This window comes from Xyrauchen texanus, chromosome 12 (genome assembly GCF_025860055.1).
Source record: "Xyrauchen texanus isolate HMW12.3.18 chromosome 12, RBS_HiC_50CHRs, whole genome shotgun sequence".
Lineage (NCBI taxonomy): Eukaryota > Metazoa > Chordata > Actinopteri > Cypriniformes > Catostomidae > Xyrauchen > Xyrauchen texanus.
This window is the reverse complement of record NC_068287.1, coordinates 7,529,177-7,557,118: the sequence shown is the minus strand read 5'-3', so window position 1 is coordinate 7,557,118 and position 27,942 is coordinate 7,529,177. Positions and strand designations below refer to the sequence as shown.

General features: G+C 41.7%; 1 protein-coding gene across 1 annotated transcript; it reads left to right on the top strand.

Annotated features, from left to right (window-relative positions):
- Nucleotides 1-9,756: 9,756 nt before the first annotated feature.
- On the top strand, nucleotides 9,757-27,942 carry jmjd6 (jumonji domain containing 6, arginine demethylase and lysine hydroxylase). The gene is made up of 6 exons (XM_052139229.1): nucleotides 9,757-10,160; nucleotides 19,259-19,647; nucleotides 19,832-20,118; nucleotides 23,158-23,293; nucleotides 23,946-24,087; nucleotides 25,082-27,942. Exons 1-6 carry the CDS (start codon nucleotides 10,032-10,034, stop codon nucleotides 25,208-25,210), a joined length of 1,212 nt encoding a protein of 403 aa, XP_051995189.1. The 5' UTR covers nucleotides 9,757-10,031; the 3' UTR covers nucleotides 25,211-27,942.

Below are 27,942 nucleotides of genomic sequence, written 5' to 3'. Positions count from 1 at the left end.
TTGTGTTTTGTCCCTCCTTGGACCACTGTCGGTACATACTCACCACTGCTGACCTGGAGCACCCCACAAACCTTGCCGTTTCAGAGATGCTCTGACCCAGTCGTATAGCCATAACAATCTGGCCCTTGCCAAAGTCACTCAGGTCTTTCTCCTGCCCATTTCTCTTGCATTCAACACGTTGACTATGAGAACTGATTGTTTGCTTACCATCTAATCTACTCAGACCTTGACATGTGGCCTTGTTAGGAGATGATCAACGTCATTAGCTTCACCTGTGAGTGGTCATAATGTTTTGGCTCATCAGTGTATAGTACTTGTATGCTGTTTTTAAGGTGTTTTTCTTCTTTTAGTTTTAGTGCTTGACAGCCATGTCAAAAGCAGTTACTATGCATTGTAACTGAATGGAAAAGTATGGTGCCTTGATCCAGCCAAAGAATAAAAAAAAAAAAAAAAATAGGGTAGTTCTGACTTTCTATCTCACAATTCTGACGTTACTTCACGCAATTGCAACTCTATAACTTACAATTCTTAGATATAAAGTCACAATCACATGAAAACTATTCAAAATTGGCAGTAATGAAGTCACTATTTCAAGAAAAAGTTCAACTGCGAAAAATAGTTGAAATTGTGAGATAAAGTGCATTAAATAAAGTTAAAATTGTGAGAAATAAAGCCAAATTTTATAAATAGTCGGAATTGCAAGTTATGAAGTGACTATTGCAATAGTGCACAGCCAGAAATTAAATTGAAATTGTGAGATAAAATTGCATTAAATAAAGTTGAAATTGCGTGAAATAAAACAGTAATTGTGAGAACTAGTCGAAATTGCGAGTTATAAAGTCACAATTTCAAGAAACATTTGGACTGTGAAAAATAAAGTTGAAATTGTGAGATAAAATGCATTAAATAAAGTTGAAATTGTGAGATAAAATGCATTAAATAAAGTTGAAATTGTGAGATAAAGTATTTTGATAAATAGTTGGAATTGCGAGTTATGAAGTCACTATTGCAAGGTATATTTGCACAGCGAGAAATAAATTTGAAACTGTGATTATAAAATGTCATTAGATAAAGTGGAAATTGCAAGTAATAAATAAATTGTGAGAACTAGTCAAAATTGCGAGTAATAAAGTCACAATTGCAAGATAACGTTGGACTGCAAGAAATAAAGTTTAAATTGTGAGTTATAAAATTGTGTTAAATAAAGTGGAAACTAAGAAATAAAACTGAAATTGTGAGAATTAGTCGAATTTGCAAGTTATTTTCACCATTGTGATATATAGTTGCACAAAAAAGTAATAACGTTAAAATTTTGAGTTATAAAATTGTGTTAAATAATGTGGAAATTTTCACGTTATAAAGTCACAATTGTGAGATATAGTTGCACAGCTAGAAATAAAGTTGAAATTGTGAGTTATAAAATTGTGTTAAATAAAGTGGAAATTGCAAAAAATAAAACAGAAATTGAGAGAACTAGTCACAGTTGTGAGATATAAGAAAATAAATAGAGAGCTAGAAATAAAGTTGAAATTGTGAGTTATAAAATTGCATGAAATAACATGGAAATTAAGAGAAAAGATAAAATTGTGAAAAATTGTTGATTTGCGATTTTATAAAGTCAGTTGCATGAAATACATTTAAAATGGCAAGAAATAAAGCAGAAATTGCTAACATTGCGAGTTATGTTGCAAAGCAAGAAATAACGTTTCAATTGTGTTATATAATTGGGTGAAAAAAGTGATTGTGAGAAAAAGCTAAAATTGTGAGAAATAGTCAGAATTGTAATTTATAAGGTGTTTTTAATCACATAATTTCCACTAGACTTTGTGATGTGACTTTATAAATCACAATTCTGAGAAATAAAGTCGCAACTGTGTGAAATAAAGTCAAGTCAAGTGGTTTTTATTGTTGTTCAACCACATACAGTTAGTACAACATTCCTCCAGGACCATCAAATCGCAAGAAAGTGTCAAAATTGTGAGTGATACTGTCACAATTCCACAATACAGTTGCACAGTGAAAAATAAAGTTGAAATTGTGAGTTATAAGGTCGCAATTGCGAGTTTTTATCATGAAGTTCCGAATAGACCTCGCAATTTCGACTTTATATTTTGCGATTGAATTTATATAATTAATTGCAACTTTTTAATCTCTGAATTGGTTGTTATAAAGTTGCAATTTCGAAAAATAAATCAGAATTACCTCTGATATTTTTTTATTCTGTTGATATAAAGTCGAAACTGCTTGATAAAAATTCACAACCGTGACTTTATTTCTACCTCTTTCTTTCTTTCTTTTTATTCCATGCTGGACAAGTGTTGTGTATGTGTACATTTGATATGTAAATTGTGTTGTGTAAATATGTTGTAAATGCAATTGGTATCTCATCACTGTCATGACTGCAATGTTTCTCAGAAGTGCACACAAGACTTTCACCTACTGTTGCACTTGTGTACATGGTAGTGTGATAAAAAAGTTATTTGATTTTATTTTGATTTGGATCCAGCTTCCATAGAAAATAATGAATCGGTTACCTAACGTAACCTCGGTTCTCTCTAGACGAGGGAATGAGTATTGCGTAAGCTAGCTTACGCTACGGGAAAGATTCATCTTTTCTGAGATATTGAAGCCAAAAAATTGTCCTTAATTTTGTATCATTTGTCAACGCAGTGCAGCAACTGCAGACCTTGAGCGGGCTAGCTAGCCAGCTCATTGGTTGCTCTGCGGCAACTGCTGCAGCCTATAGACGAACTTGGGCGAACTCGCGTCCAATGAGAGGCATCCGCGCGCTTACTGCATCAAAGCCCGCCAAAATGGGCGTGGCTAGAGTGCATATAAGCGTAGTTCGTAGACTGGAACCCTGGTTTTCATTGAATGAAGCGAAAGTCGCTCGTGGCGAGCACGGCCGGCTACGCAATACTCGTTCCCTCGTCTAGAGAGAACCGAGGTTACGTTAGGTAACCGATTCGTTCTCTTACGAGAGGTTCTCTCGTATTGCGTAAGCTAGCTTATGCTACGGGAACCCATTGTCAACGCCGTGCGCGCCAAGCATCCACTGCATGAGCCCCGGGGGTTGGGGGACCCGGGGGAGCCCTTGTGAGTGGGGAAATAATATTTGGCGGCAAGAGTGCGGGCCAGTGTGTGTGTAATACATAAGCACATTGTGGGAAGGGAACGACAGAGCGGCGGTGCCGGTCTGTGTGGAATGAGTCCCATCAGTGCAGCTCACCAGGGGAGCTGTAGCGTATTAGACCGCTAGTAGTTTTGCCTGCAGGGCGGGCACTTCCAGATTGTAAAATCTGACAAAGGTGGAGGGGGAAGCCCAGCCCGCTGCCACACATATGTCGTGAATGGAAATCCCTCTGGACCATGCTCACGATGAGGCCATGCCTCTTAGTGAGCCCTAATGCCCAACGGGCATGGCAGGTCTTTTGACGCGTATGCGGCAGCAATAGCGTCCACTATCCATCTAGACAGTGTCTGTTTCGAGGCGGCGAGACCTTTGGTGCGCCCTCCGAACGAAACGAAAAGCTGCTCAGAGCGTCTAAAAGAGGCGGAGCGCGCAGTATACAATCTCAGTGCTCTGACTGGGCAAAGGAGATTGGTGTCGCTTTCGCTATCGGATGCTGGCAGCGCCGATAGTGAAATGACCTGTGCTCTGAAAGGAGTACCGATCACCTTGGGAACATAGCCGTGTCTAGGCTTTAAAATGACCTTGGAGTCACTTGGTCCAAACTCCATACACGCAGCGCTGACAGACAGCGTGTGAAGTTCTCCCACACGTTTGACTGATGACAGGGCAGTCAGAAAAACGGTTTTGAGTGAAAGGTATTTCAAATCCACGGATTGAAGCGGTTCGAAAGGGGGGGCTTTCATAGTTTCAAGAACTATAGAAAGATCCCAGATAGGAACCGATGGGGGCGCTGGGGTTCATCCTTCTAGCTCCCCTGAGGAAGCGGATGACCAGCTCGTTTTTCCCAGTGACTGGCCGTGCAGGGGTTCAGCGAACGCCGCGACGGCCACCACATACACTTTGAGCGTGGATGGGGATCTGCCCTTATCCAGCAGCTCTTTGTAAAAACAAGAGCAGCGACGACACCCCACATGTCCGTGGGTCCAGGTCTCTGTCGGTGCACCATTTTGAAAACACTGACCATTTTGACGCATAGAGTCTTCTCGTGGAAGGGGCTCTAGCGTGTATGATGGTGTTTATTACCCCTTCTGGCAGAGCGACGGGTAGTCGTTGATCACCCACGCGTGCAGCGCCCAGCGCTCTGGGTGGGGATGCCAGATCGTGCCGCGAGCTTGAGAGAGGAGATCTGCTCTCACTGGGATGGGCCACGGCGCTGTCAGTGACAGCTGCGTAAGCTCCGGGAACCATGTCTGATTCTCCCAACGCGGGGCTATGAGGAGCACCGAGTGACGCGTTTCCTGATCCTCTGCATTACCTGTGGCAATAGCGAGACGGGAGGGAAGGCGTAAAGCGGGCGGTTGGGCCAGTCCTGGGCCAGCGCGTCCTCGCTCGAGAAAAATATTGGGCAGTGAGAGTTCTCTTCTGACGCAAAGAGGTCTATCTCTGCTCTGCCGAATATGCGCCATAACTTCTGGACTGTTTGAGCATGCAGGGACCATTCCCCTGGGGGAATATTGTCTCTGGACAGTCTGTCTGGGCCGTCGTGCAGGTGGCCTGGCACGTGCGTCGCCCTCAGCGAGCGCAGGTGGCACTGGGACCAACTCAGTATGCGTTTCGTCAGATGGAAGAGGTTCCTGGATCTGACATCGCCCTGACGGTTTAGGTAGGATACCACAGATCTGTTGTCCGAACGGACCAGGACGTGGTGACCCTGAATGACCGGGAGAAAGCGCACAAGCGCGTACTCGACCGCTATCCTTTCCAGACAATTTATGTGAAGGAGCTTTTCCTGAACAGCCATAGGCCAAAAAAAAAAACCGGAGAGCCCTCGCAGACCGCGCCCCAACCCGTGATGGACACGTCTGTCGAGATGACTTTTCGGCGAGATACAGCTCCCATCGTCACTCCCCGCTGATACCATTCGGCCACTGTCCAGGGCTGCAGAGCTGAAATACAGGTCTGAGTCACCTTGATCGGCTGGCGGCCTGTGGCCCAAGCCCGGCGAGATGCGCGGGTGTTTAGCCAATGCTGAAGCGGGCGCATGCGCAGTAAACCCAGCTGAAGTACTGCTGCGGCTGAGGCCATGTAACATAGCACTCTCTGAAATTTTTTCAGAGGCGTGAGGCTGTTCATCTGAAAGGACGCGGCTAGTCGCTGAACACGGCGTGTGCGCTGTGTAGATAAGCGAGCCGTCATTGCCACAGAGTCTAGTTCTATTCCAAGGAAGGAAATTGCCTGACTGGGCTGTAGTGAGCTCTTGGTCCAATTGACTGCAAGACCCAAACTGTTCAGATGGCTGAGGAGAACTGTTCTGTGAGACAGAAGCTCCGTATGTGACTGTGCCATAATCAGCCAGTCGTCCAAATAGTTCAGAATTCGCAAGCCCTGACTCCGCAGGGGTGCGAGCGCCGCATCCATGCACTTCGTGAAAGTACGGGGTGCTAAAGACAGGCCGAACGGAAGGACGGTGTATTGATAAACCTGGCCGTCGAAGGCAAATCTCAAGAATGGCCTGTGACGGGGATTTATCTGAATCTGAAAATAGGCATCTTTCAGATCGAGAGAGATAAACCAGTCCCCCTGGCGCGTATGCGCGAGGAGTTTCCTGATTGTAAGCATTTTGAACTGTCTTTTTGAAAGCACCTTGTTCAAAACCCTGAGATCTAATATTGGTCTGAGGCCGCCGTCTTTCTTGGGAACAAGAAAATAACGGCTGTAAAACCCCGACTTGCTAGGCGAAGGCGGCACTTTCTCTATGGCCCTTTTGCACAGAAGGTTTGCTATTTCTGAACGAAGCATGCAGGCTGCTTCCGTGTTCACAATAGTTTCGAGCCACGCTCTGAAGCGGGGAGGGCGGCGATCGAACTGTAGCAAATAGCCCTGTTTTATTGTGCGTAACACCCATTTGGATATCCTGGGATAGCTTCCCACGCTTTGAAGCGTAACGCTAGAGGGTGAATGGCCAAATCGCCCTGATTGCTGCACACAGCACGCTGAACAGAATGTGTGAGCGCGCTTACTGTGCTTATGCATGACTGCTCGCAGACAGCAGGGACAGGCTGTTCTGTGAGTGACTTCCCGATTGAGGTGAATGGGGAAAGAGTCACATCAGTTAAGTGATGCGCGAGCATAGTCACGGGCATGGGACTTACATACAGAGAAGTGTTTGCTGGCTGTGTGACTGAGCGGGCAGAGAATTGACTCTAACACTCGAGCGGGCTGTGTCCGCTTTATGTGAGTGGGCTCTGATAGGAACACGGGAAGTGTAATGCTTGTGTGTAGGGGTGAACACTGGATTGTGGGCACATTTTCTACACATAAGGCATGTTTGCTCTTTACAAGATTTCTTTGGGTCGCCGTGAAAACGGCGTTTGAGTGCAGGCAAGCGGGCAGTATCACCGGCTTGTTGGCTGCTGAATCCACCACTGCAGTAGCCTGAGAGAAGGGGACTGACAGAGGGCGAAGCTTTGACGGCTGTCCGGCTGCGGCGGGACTGAGCCGTCGTTTTCTCAACAAAGCTAGGAGGACTTCGGTTGCTCAGGTTTCAACGCAATCTTAGGCCGAGGCCCGCGGGGGGGCGGCGGTCTGCGGCGGCTGTCTGAGCGTGACCTAGGGCGGCCGCCTTGTCGACGCTGAAAAGTCTGGCTTTGCTGAGCTGGGCGCTGTGAAGAGGCTCGTGCAGGAGGCTGGTCACGTGGGCGGCCTGCAGAGGAGCTAGCACGACGAGGCAGGAAGAGATTCATGACTTGGGTGGCTTTCTGGACTTCCGTGAAATGGTCAACAATGCCACTCACCGCGGAACTGAAGAGACCGGACGGAGAGAGCGGCGCGTTGTCCGTCGCGCTCCTTAGATCTGAAACAGCCTCTGGGTGTCCGCCTTTCTCATCCCATTCTCGAAGGAGGTCCGCTTGGAGGATCTGTAAGACGGCCATGGAATGCAGAGCAGATGCGGCTTGGCCGGCGGCGGCATAGGCGCGGCCAACACAGGCGGAAGTAGTTCTGCAGGCCTAGACGGGAGCACCAGTTTAGACCGCCATCTCGCGGAGGGCGGGCAAAGGTGTGCTGCTACCGAATCCTCTGGATTCCTGGGCCGAGGAGGAGGCTTGGGAGGCCTGACCACTCCTCGCTGTCCGAAGCCATGATGGAACAGCAACCCTTATCCTCCGCCTCGTCATCCCAGATGGCAGCAGTGCGGCCGCTCGGCGGCAACTGCGTGTCCCGGGGGGGCGGGGAGGGTGAAAGCGAGACTCGAGGGAGAGGCTCCGGCGAGGCAGTCGCTTCTAACACCGGTTCCGGCAGCCTTTGGGAGCGGCGCTTCTTATTGCGCGGCGAAACGAAAGGCGGCGCGGCGGCTTCGGTTTTGCATGCTTCGAGTCGAGCCGGCAGGGTCCACATCGGAAGCTCCTCGCAGAGGTTGCATCCGCCGTCAGCGAGGGCGAGCTCTGCATGTTCCCGTCCCAGGCAGAGAGCGCAGATGAAGTGGCGGTCTCCGGTGCTGAGAGGAGCCGCAGGAAGTGCGAGGCATCTTTAAAAAGACGCTCGATACTATTTTTGTGAAGTTCGCTGAGGAACTTAGCTTGCTCTAAAAAAGGATACGTCGCCGGATGGCGTAGCTCGCAGGATGGCTGAAGGTGGCGAAGACAGCCGGCTTCTTCGAGCGCTGTCCAAGCTTGCTAGATGTCCCTCGAACGGCGACGCGGCTTCCAGTTCAGAGATGCGAAGAGCTTCGCTGAAGAGATGAAAATCAGGGTTCCAGCCTACGAAATATGCTTATATGCACTCTAGCCACGCCCATTTTGGCGGGCTTTGATGCAGTAAGCGCGCGGACGCCTCTCATTGGACGCGAGTTCGCCCAAGTTCGTCTATAGGCTGCAGAAGTTGCCGCAGAGCAACCAATGAGCTCGCTAGCTAGCCCGCTCAAGGTCTGCAGTTGCTGCACTGCGTTGACAAATAATACAAAATTAAGGATAATTTTTTGGCTTCAATATCTCAGAAAAGATGAATCTTTCCCGTAGCGTAAGCTAGCTTTCACAATACGAGAGAACCTCTCGTAAGAGAACTGGTGTAAAGACTCTTCAAAATGTCCGTATTGTGTTCCACAGTAAATACAACATATATTTGTAATAATGTAAGGGTGAGTAAATGATGACAGAGATTTTTCATTTTTTTATTAATTATTCCATAAGTTAACTGTAATTCAAAACAATAGCTAAATGAGGTAAAAGTTAGTAGGAGGAATGTGGACGCCTCAAGACAGGTTTGCCAAGTCCGCGTTTTTCCCGCCCAAATTTAAACTGATTCCGTGGGTTGATTTTTTGTTCCGTGGGTTGGATATTTGACAGTGACATGTTTAAATGAAGGCTCCGGCTCTGTACTGGCTTATGTAATTGTTAAAAATTGTCTGAAAGCATGCAATGTGCAAAAGCCTTGAACTTGAGTTATTGTGCTCGCAAATAGAGCACATACTACTGTCACAGACTCTCTCGAACGCACATTCCTCGTCATGCAAGTAGCGCTGGGCAGTTCGCGGATCAGTCAACAACGGTTGATTAATTCAGATGTTTCAAAACGATTCACAGCCAAGGACATCACAACGTCACAAGAGGGAGGGCATTATTATCTCTGACTTCGCTTATGTTTTTTTGATTGCTGTCTTTTCACTATGCATGCACTGTTGATGGTTATGATACATTGGTGATCAGTTGTGTCCTGTATTTAATAGTGAAGTTATTGGAAATATTAAATGTGCTCTATGTGAGTATCAAAAAGAAACTATCAGTATTAATACTCATTCTCTTAAAATGTTATCTGTGCATGTATGAATATTTTAATGAAATATTTTAATTACATTTACATGTGGAATGCAGTATATCCGGTTGAAATGGCACCTACAGAATAATTTTCCATTGATAATCGACCTCAGGTTCATTGTTTAGAAATATATTTGAATTACATTGGCCAATTTATCACACGGAAAAAAAGTCTCAAATTGGTGTATTCTGGGATTCTTATTTTGAGCTGCATTTACGGTCTCAACTGGGCCTACAAATAAAGGGAAATCACCAGAAAGTGGACTATAGGGATTTTAAAAATGTTTATTAGGGTTGGGAGTGGCATATTTTGATATTGGGCTAGTTTTATAGGTTTTTGGGATGGTTTTGAAACAGAGACCTGGCATGGATCAAGAACCTGAAATAAATTCAAGTGTTTATACCTCGACTTAAAACATTAGTTGATAATCAAATTATATGTATGTACATATCTTTGTACCTCAGAAACAGACACAGATAAATACAGAGCCCTCAAAAGTAAAGGTTTTCTCTATTAGGGTTTGAGGAGTCGGTTCGTTCATGGTCTTGCAAAGTACTGTATTACTTTCCAATGCTGAATCGATGGAAGTTTCCAAAACACTTCCGTGTATTAAATCCATTCATCCAATCATAACTGGGTGTTTAGGTGGTCTCTTTCTCTGGTGACGTTCTATTGGTTATGTTTTGACTGGGGCTCAAGTACACTCAACAGCCAATCAGCTTTCACGTTGACGGTACATGTTCGAAAAGACAGCCAAACAGATTTTAGAACGCCTTTATGGGTGGGATCATAAAATACATGTTAGAGTGCGCCATAAGACGTGAAACAAGCTTGCTGCCGCCAGGTTATCTAACTTTAGTTTATTACCAAACTGTTCACTTTATCCACCGCCTGCCTCTCTGAAATAAATATATTTTAATATCTGTCTTTCCTAAGGTGCTGTTGGCAACAAAAACAGCCGCACACACATCTATAACGCCTCTAGTGAGCCGACTAGCCATTTCAGTTTCCATAGACTTACATTGGATAAGTGTTAATACGCGTTAAACGCTCTTGGCAGCGACGCGTCGTGTTAAACGCTGAAGAAATGCGCCATAAAAGTAAGAAGCGGATCAAAGAAGCGAAACGGAGCGCCAGACCCGAGCTGAAGGACTCGAGCGACTGGATCAAACACGATTACTGCGAGAGTTTCGATCTGTCACACCGGACAGTGAAGGTAACGCTAGTTTAATCATGCGTACTTGTAGCCCACGCGTTACATATTACTGGCACAAATAGAACTGCTCGCTACGCGTTGGGACTTGCCAATACTAATTCGTTTGTAGTTTATTTTAAAAGCGCATGTGGTGGTAGAGCGCGTTCATGATGGCAGCCAGTGTCTACGTTCCTCACTGCACGCACACCGTCTCATCAGTTCAGCCTAGGTAACTCAAGAGTTTATGACCTCACTTGATCAGCGTAATAGAAATTAACACATTTTTAGTATTAAATAAAAAAAATCTCTTGAATTATATTTATTTTGAAAGTAAACGAGAATATTTAGCTCTTTTAGTGATGAGGCTAAAGGTGTTTGTACACTACCACTGCTTGCCAGTGCAAAACTTGCTGCCACTGTGCTACGTTGTTGCCGTTGGTTGCTAGGGTGTTCTGGGTGGTTGCTCACTGGCCCAAGACACAATTTTGTGTCTTTAATAATGCATAAGGCCCTTGGTCCATAGATATGGCTTGGGTCCCTCCTTTAATGTTTCCTTATTAAAGGAATATTCCGGTGTTGTGTCAAAGTCTGTTCCCCCTATGTTTCCCCATTTAGTGTTCCTCGTAGCGCCGTTAAACATTAAACATATGGGTGAACAGACTTCGGCTAAGGTGAAAAATAGGGGGAAGAGACTTCGACAAAGGGGTACAGACATCGACAAAGGGGAAACAGACTTCGACAAAGGGGAAACATGGGGAAACAGACTTCGACAAAGGGGACACAGACATCGACATAGGGGAAACAGACTTCGACATAGGGGAAACAGACTTCAACAAAGGGGATACAGGCATCGACAAAGGGGAAACATGGGGAAACAGACTTCGACAAAGGGGACACAGACATCGACATAGGGAAAACAGACTTCGAAAAGGGGATACAGACATCGACAAAAGGGAAACAGGTGAAACAGACATCGACAAAGGGGATACAGACATCGACAAAGGGGAAACGGGAAACAGACATCGACAAAGGGGAAACATAGGGGAAACAGACTTCGACATAGGGGATACAGACATCGACAAAGGGGAAACATAGGGGAAACAGACTTCGACAAAGGGGAAACAGACATCGACAAAGGTGATACAGACATCGACAAAGGGGAAACATAGGGGAAACAGACTTCGAAAAGGGGATACAGACATCGACAAAGGGGAAACAGACTTCGACAAAGGGGAAACATAGGGGAAACAGACATCGAAAAGGGGATACAGACTTCGACAAAGGGGAAACATAGGGAAAACAGACTTCGAAAAGGGGATACAGACTTCGACAAAGGGGATACAGACATCGACAAAGGGGAAACATAGGGGAAACAGACTTCGACAAAGGGGATACAGACATCGACAAAGGGGAAACAGACTTTGACAAAGGGGAAACAGGGGAAACAGACTTCGACAAAGGGGAAACATGGGGAAACAGACTTCGACAAAGGGGACACAGACATCGACATAGGGGAAACAGACTTCGAAAAGGGGATACAGACTTCGACAAAGGGGATACAGACATCGACAAAGGGGAAACAGACTTCGACAAAGGGGATACAGACATCGACAAAGGGGAAACATAGGGGAAACAGACTTCGACATAGGGGATACAGACATCGACAAAGGGGAAACATAGGGGAAACAGACTTCGACAAAGGGGAAACAGACATCGACAAAGGTGATACAGACATCGACAAAGGGGAAACATAGGGGAAACAGACTTCGAAAAGGGGATACAGACATCGACAAAGGGGAAACAGACTTCGACAAAGGGGAAACATAGGGGAAACAGACATCGAAAAGGGGATACAGACTTCGACAAAGGGGAAACATAGGGAAAACAGACTTCGAAAAGGGGATACAGACTTCGACAAAGGGGATACAGACATCGACAAAGGGGAAACATAGGGGAAACAGACTTCGACAAAGGGGATACAGACATCGACAAAGGGGAAACAGACTTTGACAAAGGGGAAACAGGGGAAACAGACTTCGACAAAGGGGAAACATGGGGAAACAGACTTCGACAAAGGGGACACAGACATCGACATAGGGGAAACAGACTTCGAAAAGGGGATACAGACTTCGACAAAGGGGATACAGACATCGACAAAGGGGAAACAGACTTCGACAAAGGGGATACAGACTTCGACAAAGGGGACAAAGACTTCGAAAAGGGGAAACAGACTTTGAAAAGGGGATACAGACACCGACAAAGGGGAAACAGACTTCGACAAAGGGGATACGGACATCGACAAAGGGGATACAGACATCGACAAAGGGGAAACAGACATCGACAAAGGGGATACAGACTTCGAAAAGGGGATACAGACTTCGACAAAGGGGATACAGACATCGACAAAGGGGATACAGACATCAACAAAGGGGAAACATAGGGGAAACAGACTTCGAAAAGGGGATACAGACATCGACATAGGGGAAACAGACTTCGACAAAGGGGATACAGACATCGACAACAGGGGAAACAGACATTGACAAAGGGGAAACATAGGGGATACAGACTTCGACAAAGGGGATACAGACATCGACAAAGGCGATACAGACTTCGACAAAGGGGAAACATAGGGGATACAGACATCGACAAAGGGGAAATATAGGGGGTACAGACTTCGAAAAGGGGATACAGACATCGACAAAGGGGAAATATAGGGGATACAGACATCGACAAAGGGGATACAGACATCGACAAAGGGGAAACAAAGGGGAAACAGACATCGACAAAGGGGAAACATAGGGGAAACAGACTTCGACAAAGGGATACAGACTTCGACAAAGGGGAAACAGACATCGACAAAGGGGAAACAGACTTCGACAAAGGGGATACAGACTTCAACAAAGGGGATACAGACATCGACAAAGGGGAAACAGACTTCGACAAAGGAGAAACAGACTTCGACAAAGGGGAAACATGGGGAAACAGACTTCGACAAAGGGGACACAGACATCGACATAGGGGAAACAGACTTCGACAAAGGGGAAACATAGGGGGAACAGATTTCGACAAAGGGGATACAGACATCGACAAAGGGGAAACAGACTTCGACAAAGGGGAAACATGGGGAAACAGACATCGACATAGGGGAAACAGGGGAAACAGACTTCGACAAAGGGGATACAGACATCAACAAAGGGGAAACATGGGGAAACAGACTTCGACAAAGGGGACACAGACATCGACATAGGGAAAACATAGGGGATACAGACTTCGACAAAGGGGATACAGACTTCGACAAAGGGGAAACATAGTGGATACAGACATTGACAAAGGGGAAACAGACTTCGACAAAGGGGAAACAGGGGAAACAGACTTCGACAAAGGGGAAACAGACTTCGACAAAGGGGATACAGACATCGACAAAGGGGAAACAGACTTCGACAAAGGAGAAACAGACTTCGACAAAGGGGAAACATGGGGAAACAGACTTCGACAAAGGGGACACAGACATCGACATAGGGGAAACAGACTTCGACAAAGGGGAAACATAGGGGGAACAGATTTCGACAAAGGGGAAACAGACTTCGACAAAGGGGAAACATGGGGAAACAGACATCGACATAGGGGAAACAGGGGAAACAGACTTCGACAAAGGGGATACAGACATCAACAAAGGGGAAACATGGGGAAACAGACTTCGACAAAGGGGACACAGACATCGACATAGGGAAAACATAGGGGATACAGACTTCGACAAAGGGGATACAGACTTCGACAAAGGGGAAACATAGGGGATACAGACATTGACAAAGGGGAAACAGACTTCGACAAAGGGGAAACAGGGGAAACAGACTTCGACAAAGGGGAAACAGACTTCGACAAAGGGGATACAGACATCGACAAAGGGGATACAGACATCGACAAAGGGGAAACATGGGGAAACAGACTTCGACAAAGGGGAAACAGACTTCGACAAAGGGGAAACAGACTTCGACAAAGGGGATACAGACATCGACAAAGGGGATACAGACATCGACAAAGGGGAAACAGGGGAAACAGACTTCGACAAAGGGGATACAGACTTCGACAAAGGGGATACAGACATCGACAAAGGGGAAACATGGGGAAACAGACTTCGAAAAGGGGATACAGACTTTGACAAAGGGGAAACAGACATCGAAAAGGGGATACAGACTTCGACAAAGGGGAAACAGACATCGACAAAGGGGAAACATAGGAGGAACAGACTAAACACAGGGTTCAATACAAGTGAAGCTCAATCTACAGTATTTTAGGCATAATGGTGATTACCACAAAAATATTTTCATTGTCTCAGGGCTTAAAAAGCAAAATCGTTGTTGCAGTAAGGCACTTACAATGGAAGTGAATGGGGCCAATCCATAAACATTAAAATACACACCGTTTTAAATGTGTAGCCACAAGACATAAACATTATACATGTTAGCATGATTTTAGCGTGATAAAATGGCTTACCTTATCAGTTAAAGTTATACATGGTTCCCATGGATCCTTAAGAAGTCTTAAATCCAGTTTTCCAAAATTTAAGGTAATAAAAAGTCTGTGGTACATTATTTATTTTGAGATTGTGTTGGTTTGTTTTGATATGGGCATACTGTATTCATTTTATTTGCTCAGGTCTTGTAAAAGGTCTTAAAATGTCTTAATTTATATTTTAAAAACTCTGCAGCAACACTGTTATATCAAAATTACAACTTTGCTGCCATGAGACACAACGCTGTAAACCCTGAAAGTAGATTTTATCATTCTAAAATCATGTAGAACAAACTTTATCATAATAGATCATCTTAACATGTAGAATGTTTATGTCTTGTAACTATACTTTTAAAACAGTGTGTATTTTAATGTTTATGGACTGGCCCCATTTACTTCCATTGTAAGTGCCTTAGGCCGGGCGTAAACGGTGCTAGTTCTGACACTTAGGAGGTTGTGAGCCCCTGCACACATCACAAGAAGTTTATCTGCTAATTGTACAGATGTAGGGGTAAACAACTTGGCGACCTGCTGAATTCTGACACAATCGCATGAATTTTCGAGCTATTTTAGTTATGACAGCAACCCTGTAGGAATTGTAAACATCATAGCTAGCTAGCTAAAACACACTTCAACATCCCTGGCTGCTGTAGCTTGAGTGATTCTGTGTAAAATCTATTTTTAAGAGCTCACTGCTCCTGTCAAAGTTTGTTCTTCTGTGGTTTTTGTTGCCTCCTGATTGGTCAACTTAAACCTCAGAAATTCAAGCCGACAGTGCCTGTATTTTTTTTTCAACATGTTTAAAAATTGTCAGGAAGTTGTAAGCCGCTCAAAATACTGCTCACATGATGCGAGCCGCAACTACCTGAGCACCAACTATTTCCATGCAATTTCTCCCGACAGGAAATAATAGTTTGGGAGCTTGCACGAAAGGCAAAAATCGCACCATGTACGCGTGGCCTTAAGCTTCACACTGCCAGCAACATGCAGCGACACAACAACCTCATCTCATTCATTTTCAATGAGAGCTCGAGACTTCCAGAAACACGAGCGATGGCGACCGCTGGCGAACGGATGTGGGCATGTCTAGCGACGCGACAGTTGAGAAATGTTTAAATTTATGCAAATGAAGAGCGACTTTCGGGAGCGACAGCCAATACGAGAGAAGATGCTAGAGCTCACGTGATCCAAATATTTTAATAATAATATACATTTTAAAGAAACAGTGCTGTTTAGACTCTTCATACACACCATAAGCGACCTAACCGCTAGCCACTGGCGACATGCAGCGACAAAGTACCTGGCAGTGTGAACGCAACTTTACTCTTACAGCCATGTTTGCTTTTATTTTTTTTTTTAAATAACTGTGGGACAAGATTAAATCATTTTTTGTGTTACAAATGCTACAAATTGATGTCTATTGAGCTGAACTTGAATCGAACTTGTAAAATTAATTTTATTTTGGTAAGTATTTGTTTTACTAATAGTAAATAGTTTTAATGCTGGACTGTTATAGGAAGGAGGAGCCATGAGTAGCTAAAAATAATGTGACCAACAAGAGCCATGCTATTTTAGGGACCCTGACTAAGATGAGCAAATCTGTGTTGCTGCCTTTCCTCCAGCTCTTCACTCCAGCTAGTTCATTTAACTTAAGGAAAAATATCCTATATCATAAGCTCAAGTGATCTAGATCTGGGGAAACTCAGGGTTTCAGGATTGGTTTCAGGTTCAAACCATCCAATCAGTCTTAATTGGTACCATGATGCAGCTCATCAACTTTCTCTGTCAACTCAGACTTCAATCCTGACTTTAAATTTAGATTTCGTGCTTTTGCACATGAATGAGTGCTGTTTGCAGCAAACAACCAATCATGTGAGAGAATGCGATTCACTTCCCGCAAGAGACTCATCAATCAAAAATCAAATGCATGTACACTGCTCAAGAGTTCAGCATGAAATCATGAAGACTTAATACACATGATTTACACAGTACAAGGGATAACTGTAAAATTATGAAGTAATTAAAGACATTTACATAACAAGAAGTTGCTATGAGAGCTCAAGAAGTTAAACTAATTCGTAATGTGATAAAAATAAACATAAAACAGCTGGTATATCAATGCATAAGTTAATTCATATAAACCAACAACAAGAATACAATCTTATTCATTTTATTTAAAATATAAAAGCTTTTATATTTGAATTGAAAAATTATTGAAAAACAATTTATTTAATACATTGCAGGTGGGAGGATGAATTAAAAATACAAATACATTCCATATAACTCAACAAAATTAGTTATGAAAAATATGAGGTATGATGTCCTATCTCATTTAATATTTAAAAAAAGGAGGTGATGCCTTAACTTTCCAACAAATATAATATAACATGTAAATGAATGAATTACACATGTTATTTATAGAATATGTTGTGAATGGTTATTTGATATTGTTCTTCAAAATAACATGTTTTTTATTATTTCTCTTTCTTGATTTAAAATTTGTACATTGTACAAATATTTAAAAAATATGCAAAAATAAAAAGCATAATAAAGGCTACTATTGATTGATTAAAAAGTGAGCACTTGGAATACTGTATGCAATAATAAGATGTTTTGTTCTTTTTATAAAAGACGTATTTTGTGTACTGCTTATATTGTTTATTGCTTATATTATTATTACTTCAAGTAAAATACTTAAAGTTCATCTCAAGTCCATAAAAGAAAGAAGAGGTTTGGGTGGCATTCACCCCTTTCCATTTTTCCAGTAAAATCCATTTTACTTACTGTTTTAAAGATGGCCTAATATTTTATATTTAGATTTGCAAAGATATTTTTTACTATGGCTAAAGAGGGTAAATGAAAGCAATTACATTTTAATAACATACACACTATCTGCTGAAAATCAAAACCTGGGGTTGAGGCAAACTAAACTTAACTTACTAAAACAGGACTTTGGCATAAGCAGAAAGCTCAGCAGATTTCAGAAGAATTGGAGTGTCGGTCATTAACATGGTTTATGCATCTCACACCCATTCTGTGTTTTGTGTATGAAATATTTGGGATAATTTTATTTTATTTGCAGCTACTAACCTAATAACAGTGTAGTACTTTAATTTCTATTTAACCCTTTAAGCTCTGAAGGTGTTTTAAAGATTTTTTTTTTTTAAGTTGCATACCCAAAATGTAAGACATTCTACTCGACAAAATAAAAACAAAACAAAAAAACAAGGAGGGTCAAAACATTTTTATAATGAGACGCTCAGCACAAGAAACTGCTGAAAACTTTGTGTAAATAACGTAGCTCCGAAAAACTGCTTTTGTTATGTTCCCAATCATGCCACCTGTACATGAGTAAGATTTTGTGTTGATACGACAAAGAAATCAAAAGATATAGCATTACAAATATAATGAATCCTATTGTCCAAAAGCCTCACGATTTCATTCGGTTCCATTCTGTGACATATACTCGGTGCCATCTCCTGGTGGCCATTTGTAATTAGTGAACGATCCTCTCTAACCATATTTGGATGACTTCCACCTCTGCTGCGATCTGAATCTAATATGATTGGTTTAGCGATTTATGACGCTGAACAATGTGCTACATCATTTCTGATGAAGTCATTTGATCCAGGAAAGCTGATGTGTTTGCAGTCAGATAGCACATTATGTGCTGTGTGCACATTGTGCTTTGTGTGGATTATCTAAAGATCTCTGCATCTGATTATGTTGTGTGTTGGCTCGTTTTAGAGCTAATCACCTCTTCTAAGTAATGGTATTTGATGTTTTATGTTCTGTAAATTTTTCATGAAGTTCTAAACAAAAACGCAGCATATAAGCAACACCTGTTTACACGTAACATAAGGCATATACTTGATATTACTCTCTATATTTTTATCTGTGAGTAAAACAAATATACTGGTGGTATTCTACTCTTTGAGAGCTTTCCATCAACGTATGACACATGGCTATTAGATGAGTTTGATGTTTATACCGATTACAATAATATGTGCAGTGCAAAATTATTAATAAATTATCAAAACGAAACACTTCTGATTTGTCTGCAAATTTCAAAGCACTAATTCAGTTTAGGTCATAATGTCTACATGCATTGTAAAGTGCAGCTTTAAAACGACACCTAATTTTTGTTGGTCAAGACTGTAGTTAATAATATTTTGATCACTCTCTTTTTTCTCACGGGCCTTCCAGCAGGGGGCCCATCTGAGCTTCAAGGGTTAACTTAACACTTTCTACCATGTTGAAATATGTTTTGCTTAAATGCATAGATTTCCCCCAAAAAATGGATGCAGGAAATGCAAATAAAGTCTGCGGAATGTATTTGCACATGAGCATAAGTAGTAATTTTACTGTCTGAAATCCAGCCTCGGTTGCACACCTGGACTTGACATGTTGATTTTATGGGTTTTCTCAATGTACTTTATGGAGGCTTTGGCTTGATCTCCAGAAAAGATTATTTGTGATAAATAAACATGATATTTTACATAAGCTTTTAAATTTAAACTTATTCAGGAACATAGCGGTTCTTGAAACCGCACTCATCATAGTCCACAGGCCTTAAGCATTAAGCTTTGAATTCTGTGTTTGTCCAGGACAACGTTGAGCGAGTGGACGCCCAGTGTCTCAGTCCGGAAGAGTTCATTCAACGCTTTGAGAAACCGTATAAGCCTGTGGTTCTACTCAACTGCCAGAAGGCGTGGCCTGCATGGGAAAAATGGACCTTAGAACGACTCAAGCGCAAATACCGCAACCAGAAGTTCAAATGTGGTGAGGATAACGATGGCTACTCTGTCAAAATGAAGATGAAGTATTACATGGAGTATTTGGAGTCCACGCGGGATGATAGCCCCCTCTACATCTTTGATAGCAGTTTTGGCGAGCATGCCAAACGGCGTAAGCTTCTGGAAGACTACCAGGTGCCTGTTTTCTTTAGGGACGACCTCTTTCAGTTTGCAGGGGAGAAACGCCGGCCTCCCTACAGGTAACGCCTTTCAGTTTCCTTACTTTTTGTCACATTTCAGTTTCAGCCCTGTTGAGGACTCGATACTAAAGGAAACTAAATGAATTGCCATTGGCACTTAAAAATAGGGTACATTTTGGTTCCCCCACTTTTTATTAATCTGCAGAGGCGCAAATGCCATTTTTTTGTTTGTGCTGTTTTTCAGGTGGTTTGTGATGGGTCCTGCCCGCTCTGGAACAGGCATCCACATCGACCCGCTCGGCACAAGTGCGTGGAACGCCCTGGTCCAGGGCCACAAATGCTGGTGCCTATTCCCCACCCACACACCCCGTGAGCTAATCAAGGTGACACAAGAGGATGGGGGAAACCAGCAGGACGAAGCCATCACCTGGTTTAATGTGATTTACCCACGCACAAAGCAGTCCACCTGGCCAGCCGAGTTCAGACCGCTGGAGATTCTGCAGCACCCTGGAGAGACTGTGTTTGTGCCAGGTTAGTTACTGGACAGAAGTTCAGAAAAGGATTGTACTCTGGGTACATTCTAAATGACATACTAGGAATGTTATATGTATACTTTGCACCATAGGGATGTGCAAAGCCACATATGTTCTAATTCAACCAGTCAGTGGCCTGCCTGAATGACAAGACAGCTTCCTTACCTTTCAGACACAGCTAATATATTAAATGAAGCCAAACTAAAACAGCATTGCAGGAGTAGAAATGCAAATTTCCTACACAGTAGGAAACACTTATTTACTTAACAAACGTCAAACCACATGGTATTAATGAGACTGCAAAGATATCCATTGCTGCTGTACAGGCTTGTTTATTCCTTTAAGTATGCGTTCCACAGACACCATCTGAGTACAATTAAAAAATATTCCGGCTTCAAGTTCAGTTCAATTGATAGCATTGATGGAATAATGTTCATTACAACAAAAAAAGATCAAATATCTGGGTTAAAGTGAGGCACTTAAAATGGAAGTGAATGGGGCCAATCCATAATGTTAAAATACTCACTTTTTCAAAAGTATATACATTAACAAGACGTAAACAATACACTTGTAAACATGATTTTAGTATTATAAAATCACTTATTAACTAGAGCCTGACCGATATGGGATTTTTGAGACCGAGACCGATTCCGATTTGAAATGTTTACCGATTACAATTTACCGATTACCGATATGGAATGAAAACAGACCTTTTTGATGTGGATTGTGCACCGATTTGGCACCGGTATGACTATGCAAAGGTACTCTTTCTTAAATATTTTTATCAAAGAATATTTTACATTATTATTATAAATTGCCATCAAATTCTAGAAATGAACACTGAGAAAATAAAGAATAAATAAAAAATAAAATAAATAGCTAAATAAACATCAGTACTGTATGTTTAGTATCAGTCAAATGCTAACTATTTTAATACTGCCAGTAAATTATGGGCAGGTTGTAAAACAAGAAGCATTTACACCTGCCGAGTCAAGAGATAAACAGTGGCAGCGGTGTTTCACCGTATTCTGCTATACAAGTTCAGGGGAATCTTTCAACGGTGGGAAACCAGACTTTTAAATATTACATTTTATAAATCCAATGACTAGAATTGCTCGGTTGAAGGGGGAACCAAACTGCGAATCCTGAATAAAACAGTTTGGTGAATACATGTTTACACATTAGCTTCCACTCAGCTGTCAATGTATGAAAGTAGATACATGGTTTGCTAGTTAGCTATAAGCTCAATTTCACGGAGAGTAAAAGATGGACATTGTTTTATTTACTTTCCAGCATTGCGTCTCACCAACTAGGTAACAATGTTGCATGAAATCAGCACTCAACAGACACAATCCACCACCACACTGTTGTCTGCTGAGCTGCAAAAAGTTGCTCTGATGCTTAACATTCAATCTGCTACATTACTTAGTGCACTGACAAACTATAGCTGGCTAACATCAAACAGATGTAATAAACATGAGTGACGTGGTTGTCGGGGACCGTGTTAACATTATATTAGTTATATTGAAAGGGGAAAATGACGAGTTCATTGTTTATTAACTTTCCAGTATGTATTTTAAAAACTAGTTAGCAACATACCGTGAAGACACCACTTAATTCTACCCTGTCTGCAGATTTAGAGCATGCTCTGCTGGACAAACTACATTATGACACCAATTCTAAATCACCCCAAGCATTGTTTTTTGCATTATATGTTCTGAAAATAAAGTTTTAATATCTGCGCATATCAGAAAACATATACGCCGATACGATATATCTGTGAAAGGCTAATATCGGCCGATAATATCGACACTATTATTAAACTATTAACTTTTATAAATCACCCCAAGCATTGTTTTCTGCATTATTTGTTCTGAAAATAAAGTTTTAATATCTGGCCATATCAGAAAACATATACGCCGATACGATATATCTGTGAAAGGCTAATATCTGCCGATAATATCGACACTATTATTAAACTATTAACCTGTAAAAGGCTAAACCAATGTAAAATATCGACTGTCCCTCACGTTCACGTATATGCACTCGTACATTGGGGGAATCTCAAAGTTTTGCGTAAGAGGGAAACCCCCACTGTTGCAGAGCAATCCCGCTGCAGATTGCGATAGAAAGATAAGGAAACAAACATAGAAACAATTCTAGAATATCTGGAAATAAAGCGAAGTAACAGAGAATTACATAGCAAAGTCTTCCTCGGATGCCATGTTTTATTTTTACACAAGTGTCACAGGGAATTACGTTTATGTGGAGAAAGCTGCTTACGGACTGAGCTGCATGTATATAGGACAAGTCTTTTGTGGTAATAGACATCATGCCACAAATGCTCTCAATTGATCTTAACTTGTACTGAACCCAGAATATTCCTTTTAATCTGCTCTGAAAGCTAGTGGAAGTTTAGAAAGGACAGGCTTGTGCATATAAGGCTTATTCATACTTATTCAAAAATCATTTAATAAAAGTCTACGCAAACCAAGGGCAAAACAAAATATATAATTAAAGGTCTGCAACACGACCCAGGCCCAACAGGACCAGAGAAACTGCCGAGTTAGGAGCCGTTCGCACAGAACATATTTTTCTGCATGTCTGCTCTGTTATTCCATTGTTTTTCTATGTAAACACATGCTGGACATACATCTTTGACGGTTGCATCTCGTATAGTTTCTTCTGCGTCTAACGCAGAAACTGCACATATTCGGGTCGTGTTGGGTCGGGTAAAACGGTCTCAAATAGAGGTCAGGTGTCATTTTAAGGCCTGTGCGGACCTCTAGATTTAATGCAAGACAGACATCACTTCCCTAAAATAGCATATGCCAGTTTTGTTGCCTTTAGTCTATTAGCTTTGAGGCCATCTGAATGCATTCTCCTAAAAGTAAAAAAAAACACTTTTGAGCGGATATACACATTTACAGCTTTTCTCATTTGGGAAAATGAAGATGGCAAAATAAAAAAATATCAATGCATGCTCTTTGAAGCAAAGTAGCTTACCAGAGATGGGTACATTTTGTGTCTTCCATAGGTGGATGGTGGCATGTCGTGCTCAATCTGGACATGACCATTGCTGTGACCCAGAATTTCGCAAGCACCACAAACTTCACAATCGTATGGCACAAGACTGTGCGGGGTCGCCCCAAACTCTCCAGGAAGTGGTACAGGTAAGACTCTGCTCTGAAATAACTGCACTGTAATATACATTTTTTTGAAAAGTCATTAAAGTCAATGTAAATACACCTTTTGCAAGAATTGTACAAAATGTATTTCTGATTTCTGATTAGTGGTCGAGATATGGGTTTTTTAATGCCTGATGCCGGTATCTCACACAATTTAATATAATAGTAACTTCAATATACATTTATTTAGCACTATATTTACTCAATTTCAACCAAAACTTTACCTTTGTAAAAATAATAATACATATTTTGTGTGTTTTAAATTGTAGTTTCTTCTGGTTTCTGTTCAGTCATCCAATTTTGGTAATTTTTCTGCACAAATAAACTGTTAATATTTTAGGAAGAATGAAATAACAGTACACGTCCCATTTATTTTCACATAACTCCATCTTTCTTCATCACTCCTATGTGTAAATAATGTAAAGCAATTCTGCACACTGCTAGCCACACAAATTATACCAGGGTCTAAACATTGCCACCAAATCTCTACTGGTTGGTACATTCGTTTGTACACATTCACATTTTTCCATGCAGTCCCAAACCAGCACACTGCATACTAAGTGTGTGAAGCATACTGTTATGTTTGATTTGATTTGAACTGTCACATAATGTTGTTTGGCTCTTTTGTGTTTGTCAGGATTCTTAAGCAGGAGAGGCCAGATATTGCTGCTCTGGCAGATAAAGTCGATTTGCAGGAGTCCACGGGCATTGCCTCCGACAGCTCCAGTGACTCCTCTTCCTCATCTTCCTCCTCCAGCTTCTCTGACTCGGATTCAGAGGTACATGTTGTTCCTCCAGAACCAAACTCACACACATAAACTACAGTCCAGTATTAGTTTATGTGGATTTGGATAGTGGCTGTGAAAACAAAGCCAAAACTGTGAAACAAAACAAGTTTTCGATTGTTATGACTCGCCTGTTCACAGACAGACCCATGTGACCAAGCTATACATGTAACTAGGGATAGCCTAAAGCGTTAACATAATTATCTTGATATTTTTCAGCCTGCTGGTAATATTCAATATACTGTACACTCACTGAGCACTTTACTTGGTACACATGTACACCTGCTTATTTATGCTATTATCTAATCAGCCAATCATGTGGTAGAACTGCAATCCATCAAATCATGCAGATACAGGTCAGGAGCTACAGTTAATATTCACATCAACCATCAGAATGAGGACATTTTTTTATCTCAGTGATTTAGACCCTGGCATGATTGTTGGTGCCAGATGGGCTGGTTTGAGTATTTCTGTAACTGTTGATCTTCTGGGATTTTCACACACAACAGTCTCTAGAGTTTACTCAGGATGGTGCCAGAAACAAAAAACATCCAGTGAGCAGCAGTTTTGCGGATGGAAATACTTTGTTGATGAGAGAGGTCAACAGAGAATGGTCAGAATGGTTCAAGCTGACAGAAAGTCTACGGTAACTCCGATAACCACTCTGTACAATTGTGGTGAGCAGAACAGCATCTCAGAAAACACAACACGTTGAACCTTGATGCAAACCAATAGAGCGTACCGTAGCCTTTCTGTCAGCTCGAACCAGTCTGGCCATTCTCTGTTGACCTCTCTCATCAACAAAGTATTTCCATCCACAGAACTCTGTATGAACGATATAGAGAAATATCTACCAGTTTACACATTTCTACCATTGCACATCCAGCCCTAATTCCTCACAATAATTTCACAAAACATGGACTACAACTGTCAACTGTTTTATGAATTGAAGTTTATGCCTTCTGTGACTCTATTTGTCTCTTTCCAGAAGGCCAACTCTGAGGGCGGCATCATGACCCACCGCAGAAAGAAGAGAAAAATTTGCGGCACGATGGCAAACGGGGGCATCACAAGCCAGGATGACTGCGTTAGCAAAGATCGTAGTTCGTCCCGGTGACATCCCCACCCCCTTTCACAACAGCAGAGGGGCTGCAGCCATAATCGTCTCCTAGACCGAAAAACATCGCAATCTCTCTGTCTGTCAGCCTCAGGAGACCCCTGTCCATTAGATAAGAGGTTGTTGATGAAGTCTGGGCACATGATAACATACTCAGCCCCTGACTTATCTGCCCTGGTGCGCTTTTAGAGAAAAATATCCAAAAAATGTACTTGTTGGAGGGGTTTCACCTTAATTAGTGAACAGCTGTTTGGGAAAACCGTTCTCCTGTTGCCTTTGCTGTTGTCAATCTATGGACAGAAATCTTGACGTCCCCTCCAGTCCCAGTGCCACGGTCTCACAATCTGTGTTTGAATCTAAACAGATGCCGTTCTTTATATTTTCCCAGGGGTTATGCTATGATTCTTTGCTTTCTGTTGTGATGTATCACCACCTGTGTAATGCTGCCTTTAGCAATTTAAACTAAAAACAGATTACTTTATTACTGATTCTACACATACAATGGAAGTGAATGGGGCCAGTCCATAAACATTAAAAAACACACAGTTTCAAAAGTATAGCCACAAGACATAAACATTGCACGTTTTAACATGATTTTAGTGTGATAAGATCGCTGCTCAGTATTATAAGGTTTACCGGTGTTGTCGTCATGATGACATAGTTGTAAAATTGGCTTTAACTTTACACAGAAAATGTAAGTTAGTGATTTTATCACACTAAAATCATGTTAACATGCATATTGTTTACGTCTTGTGGCTAAAATGTTTACGGATTGGCCCCATTTACTTCCATTGTAAGTGCCTCACTGGAACAGATGTTTTAAACAAGTCGAAATAATGTTGATTACCACAAATTGAATTTTTTAAGAATATTCTGGCAACTCTTTTCCATATAATGAAGATGAATGGGTACTGGGACTATCAAGCTTCAAAATTAAAGAGAAAAACCATTAAAGTACTTCAGAAGTAATCTGAAAAATGTTTTACACTATATTTCAAGTCTTCCAAAGCATATGATAACTTTGTCTGAGGAACAGACCGAAATTTAAGTCCTTATTCACTGAAAATATTGCCTTCTCAAATCAAATACGGTGCCATATTTTGAGAACATCTTTTAGTCGCAAGACACGAGAGAACCATTGGCGTCAAATGGCAAGTAGTCCATACAACTTCTGTACTGTTTCTCAGTCGGTTCCTCACACAAAGCCATCAAATGGCTTCATAGGATTTGGAATATGGTGTACAAATCATATGGGCCACTTTTATGATACTTAAATGGTTCCAATTGTAAGCTTAACTCCCCCAGTCATTCATTGATAGAAAAGAGCTGCCAAGATACTCTTCACAAATTAAAACATGAGGGTGAGTAAATTACGATGGGATTTTTTCAATTTTGGTTGAACCATTAATTTTATTGGTACCATTTAAAATGATTGTGCAAATCCATTTTAGATTTGAATTTTGAGTTCATAATGCACTTCTAAAAGACTAACTTTTGATTAGAATGCCCCCTCTTCCTAAATAACATTGTTGTTCACTTTGATGCATCTTTTTTTAAATGTTAAAATTGTTATGAATGCTCAATCGCAACACTTTAGATTTCAATAAACATGTAAGGTGTTGTTGGATGGTCTTTTCAGACATGTGGACTCGTCTTCCCCTCCACAAAGTCCCCTAGCAGTGAATTCAATGTTTAAATTGGCACATGCATTTGATTAGAACGCCTGATTAGAAGCTGGTAAAGCACGTTCGCTTCCATTAGTGTTTGTTAGGTGCAAGTTAAACACTAGGGGGCAGTAATGCTTTAAACCGTAAAGAGACAGTGCACTCTGAATTTAAAGGTTGCAAGTCTGATTCGTGAAAATCTGCTAATAATTTTTGCCTCAAAAGAAAGAAAAAAAAAATACTTAAACCGTCTTTGTGCACTAATGTCTTAACATTTTAAAATACCTGTTATGACCTAAATATGTTTCAGGGCTACAATTACTAACTAATTTGTGATGTGTGTGAGTGTAATGATCAATGAGCAAAGGGTTTCTTTTTTTTTCCCCAAGGTAACAATCTATCTGAGTGTGTAAATTGCTGTTGAAATGTTTGTGTGTGTGTGTGTGTGTGTGTGTGTGTGTGTGTGTGTGTGTGTGTGTGTGTGTGTGTGTGTGTGTGTGTGTGGGCCGGTCTCCTGTATAAAACACATCAAGAAGAAAGATGTCTTTAGAAAGTGCCTATTTTTTTACCTGTTGGTTATTCAAGCTGCATTGAGCTCTTATATTTCAGTTTCTCATTTATCTTCGTTTTTTTAGAGCTTTTTGTGAATACGGTTTTGAAGTATAAACATTAAAGAAGTAATTCACTGAAACATTCTGTTATTTACTCAACTTCTTGTTGTTCCAAACTCGTATGATGTACTTTCATCCAGGCGTTAGGCCTCAGTCCAGTTCACTTTCATTATATGGAAAAAGATGCAATGAAAGTGAACACTGTTAAGGCCTAACATCTCCTTTTGTGTTACACAGACGGACGACATAGATTATAACAATTCTCATTTTGGGGTGAGCTATCCCTTTAAGTTTTAATGGAATGTAATCTTGCCTTGTAGCTCATTAAATAAGCAGATTTGAGTGTTTTCTGTATGGAGTTCTTCATCACTGGCTCTTTCATATATGACTCCTTTTATCTTCTGGGATTCATGTGTGGGGGAGGAAAATCTGACATATTGATGTTGTTGAGATCAAA

Bases quoted from the DNA above. Each gene is read 5' to 3' on its own strand.
- jmjd6 (XM_052139229.1), top strand. From the start codon at position 10,032: ATGCGCCATAAAAGTAAGAAGCGGATCAAAGAAGCGAAACGGAGCGCC. The intron at 10,161-19,258 runs GTAACGCTAGTT...GTGTTTGTCCAG, and splicing joins TGTCACACCGGACAGTGAAG to GACAACGTTGAGCGAGTGGA. The intron at 23,294-23,945 runs GTAAGACTCTGC...TGTGTTTGTCAG, and splicing joins CTCTCCAGGAAGTGGTACAG to GATTCTTAAGCAGGAGAGGC.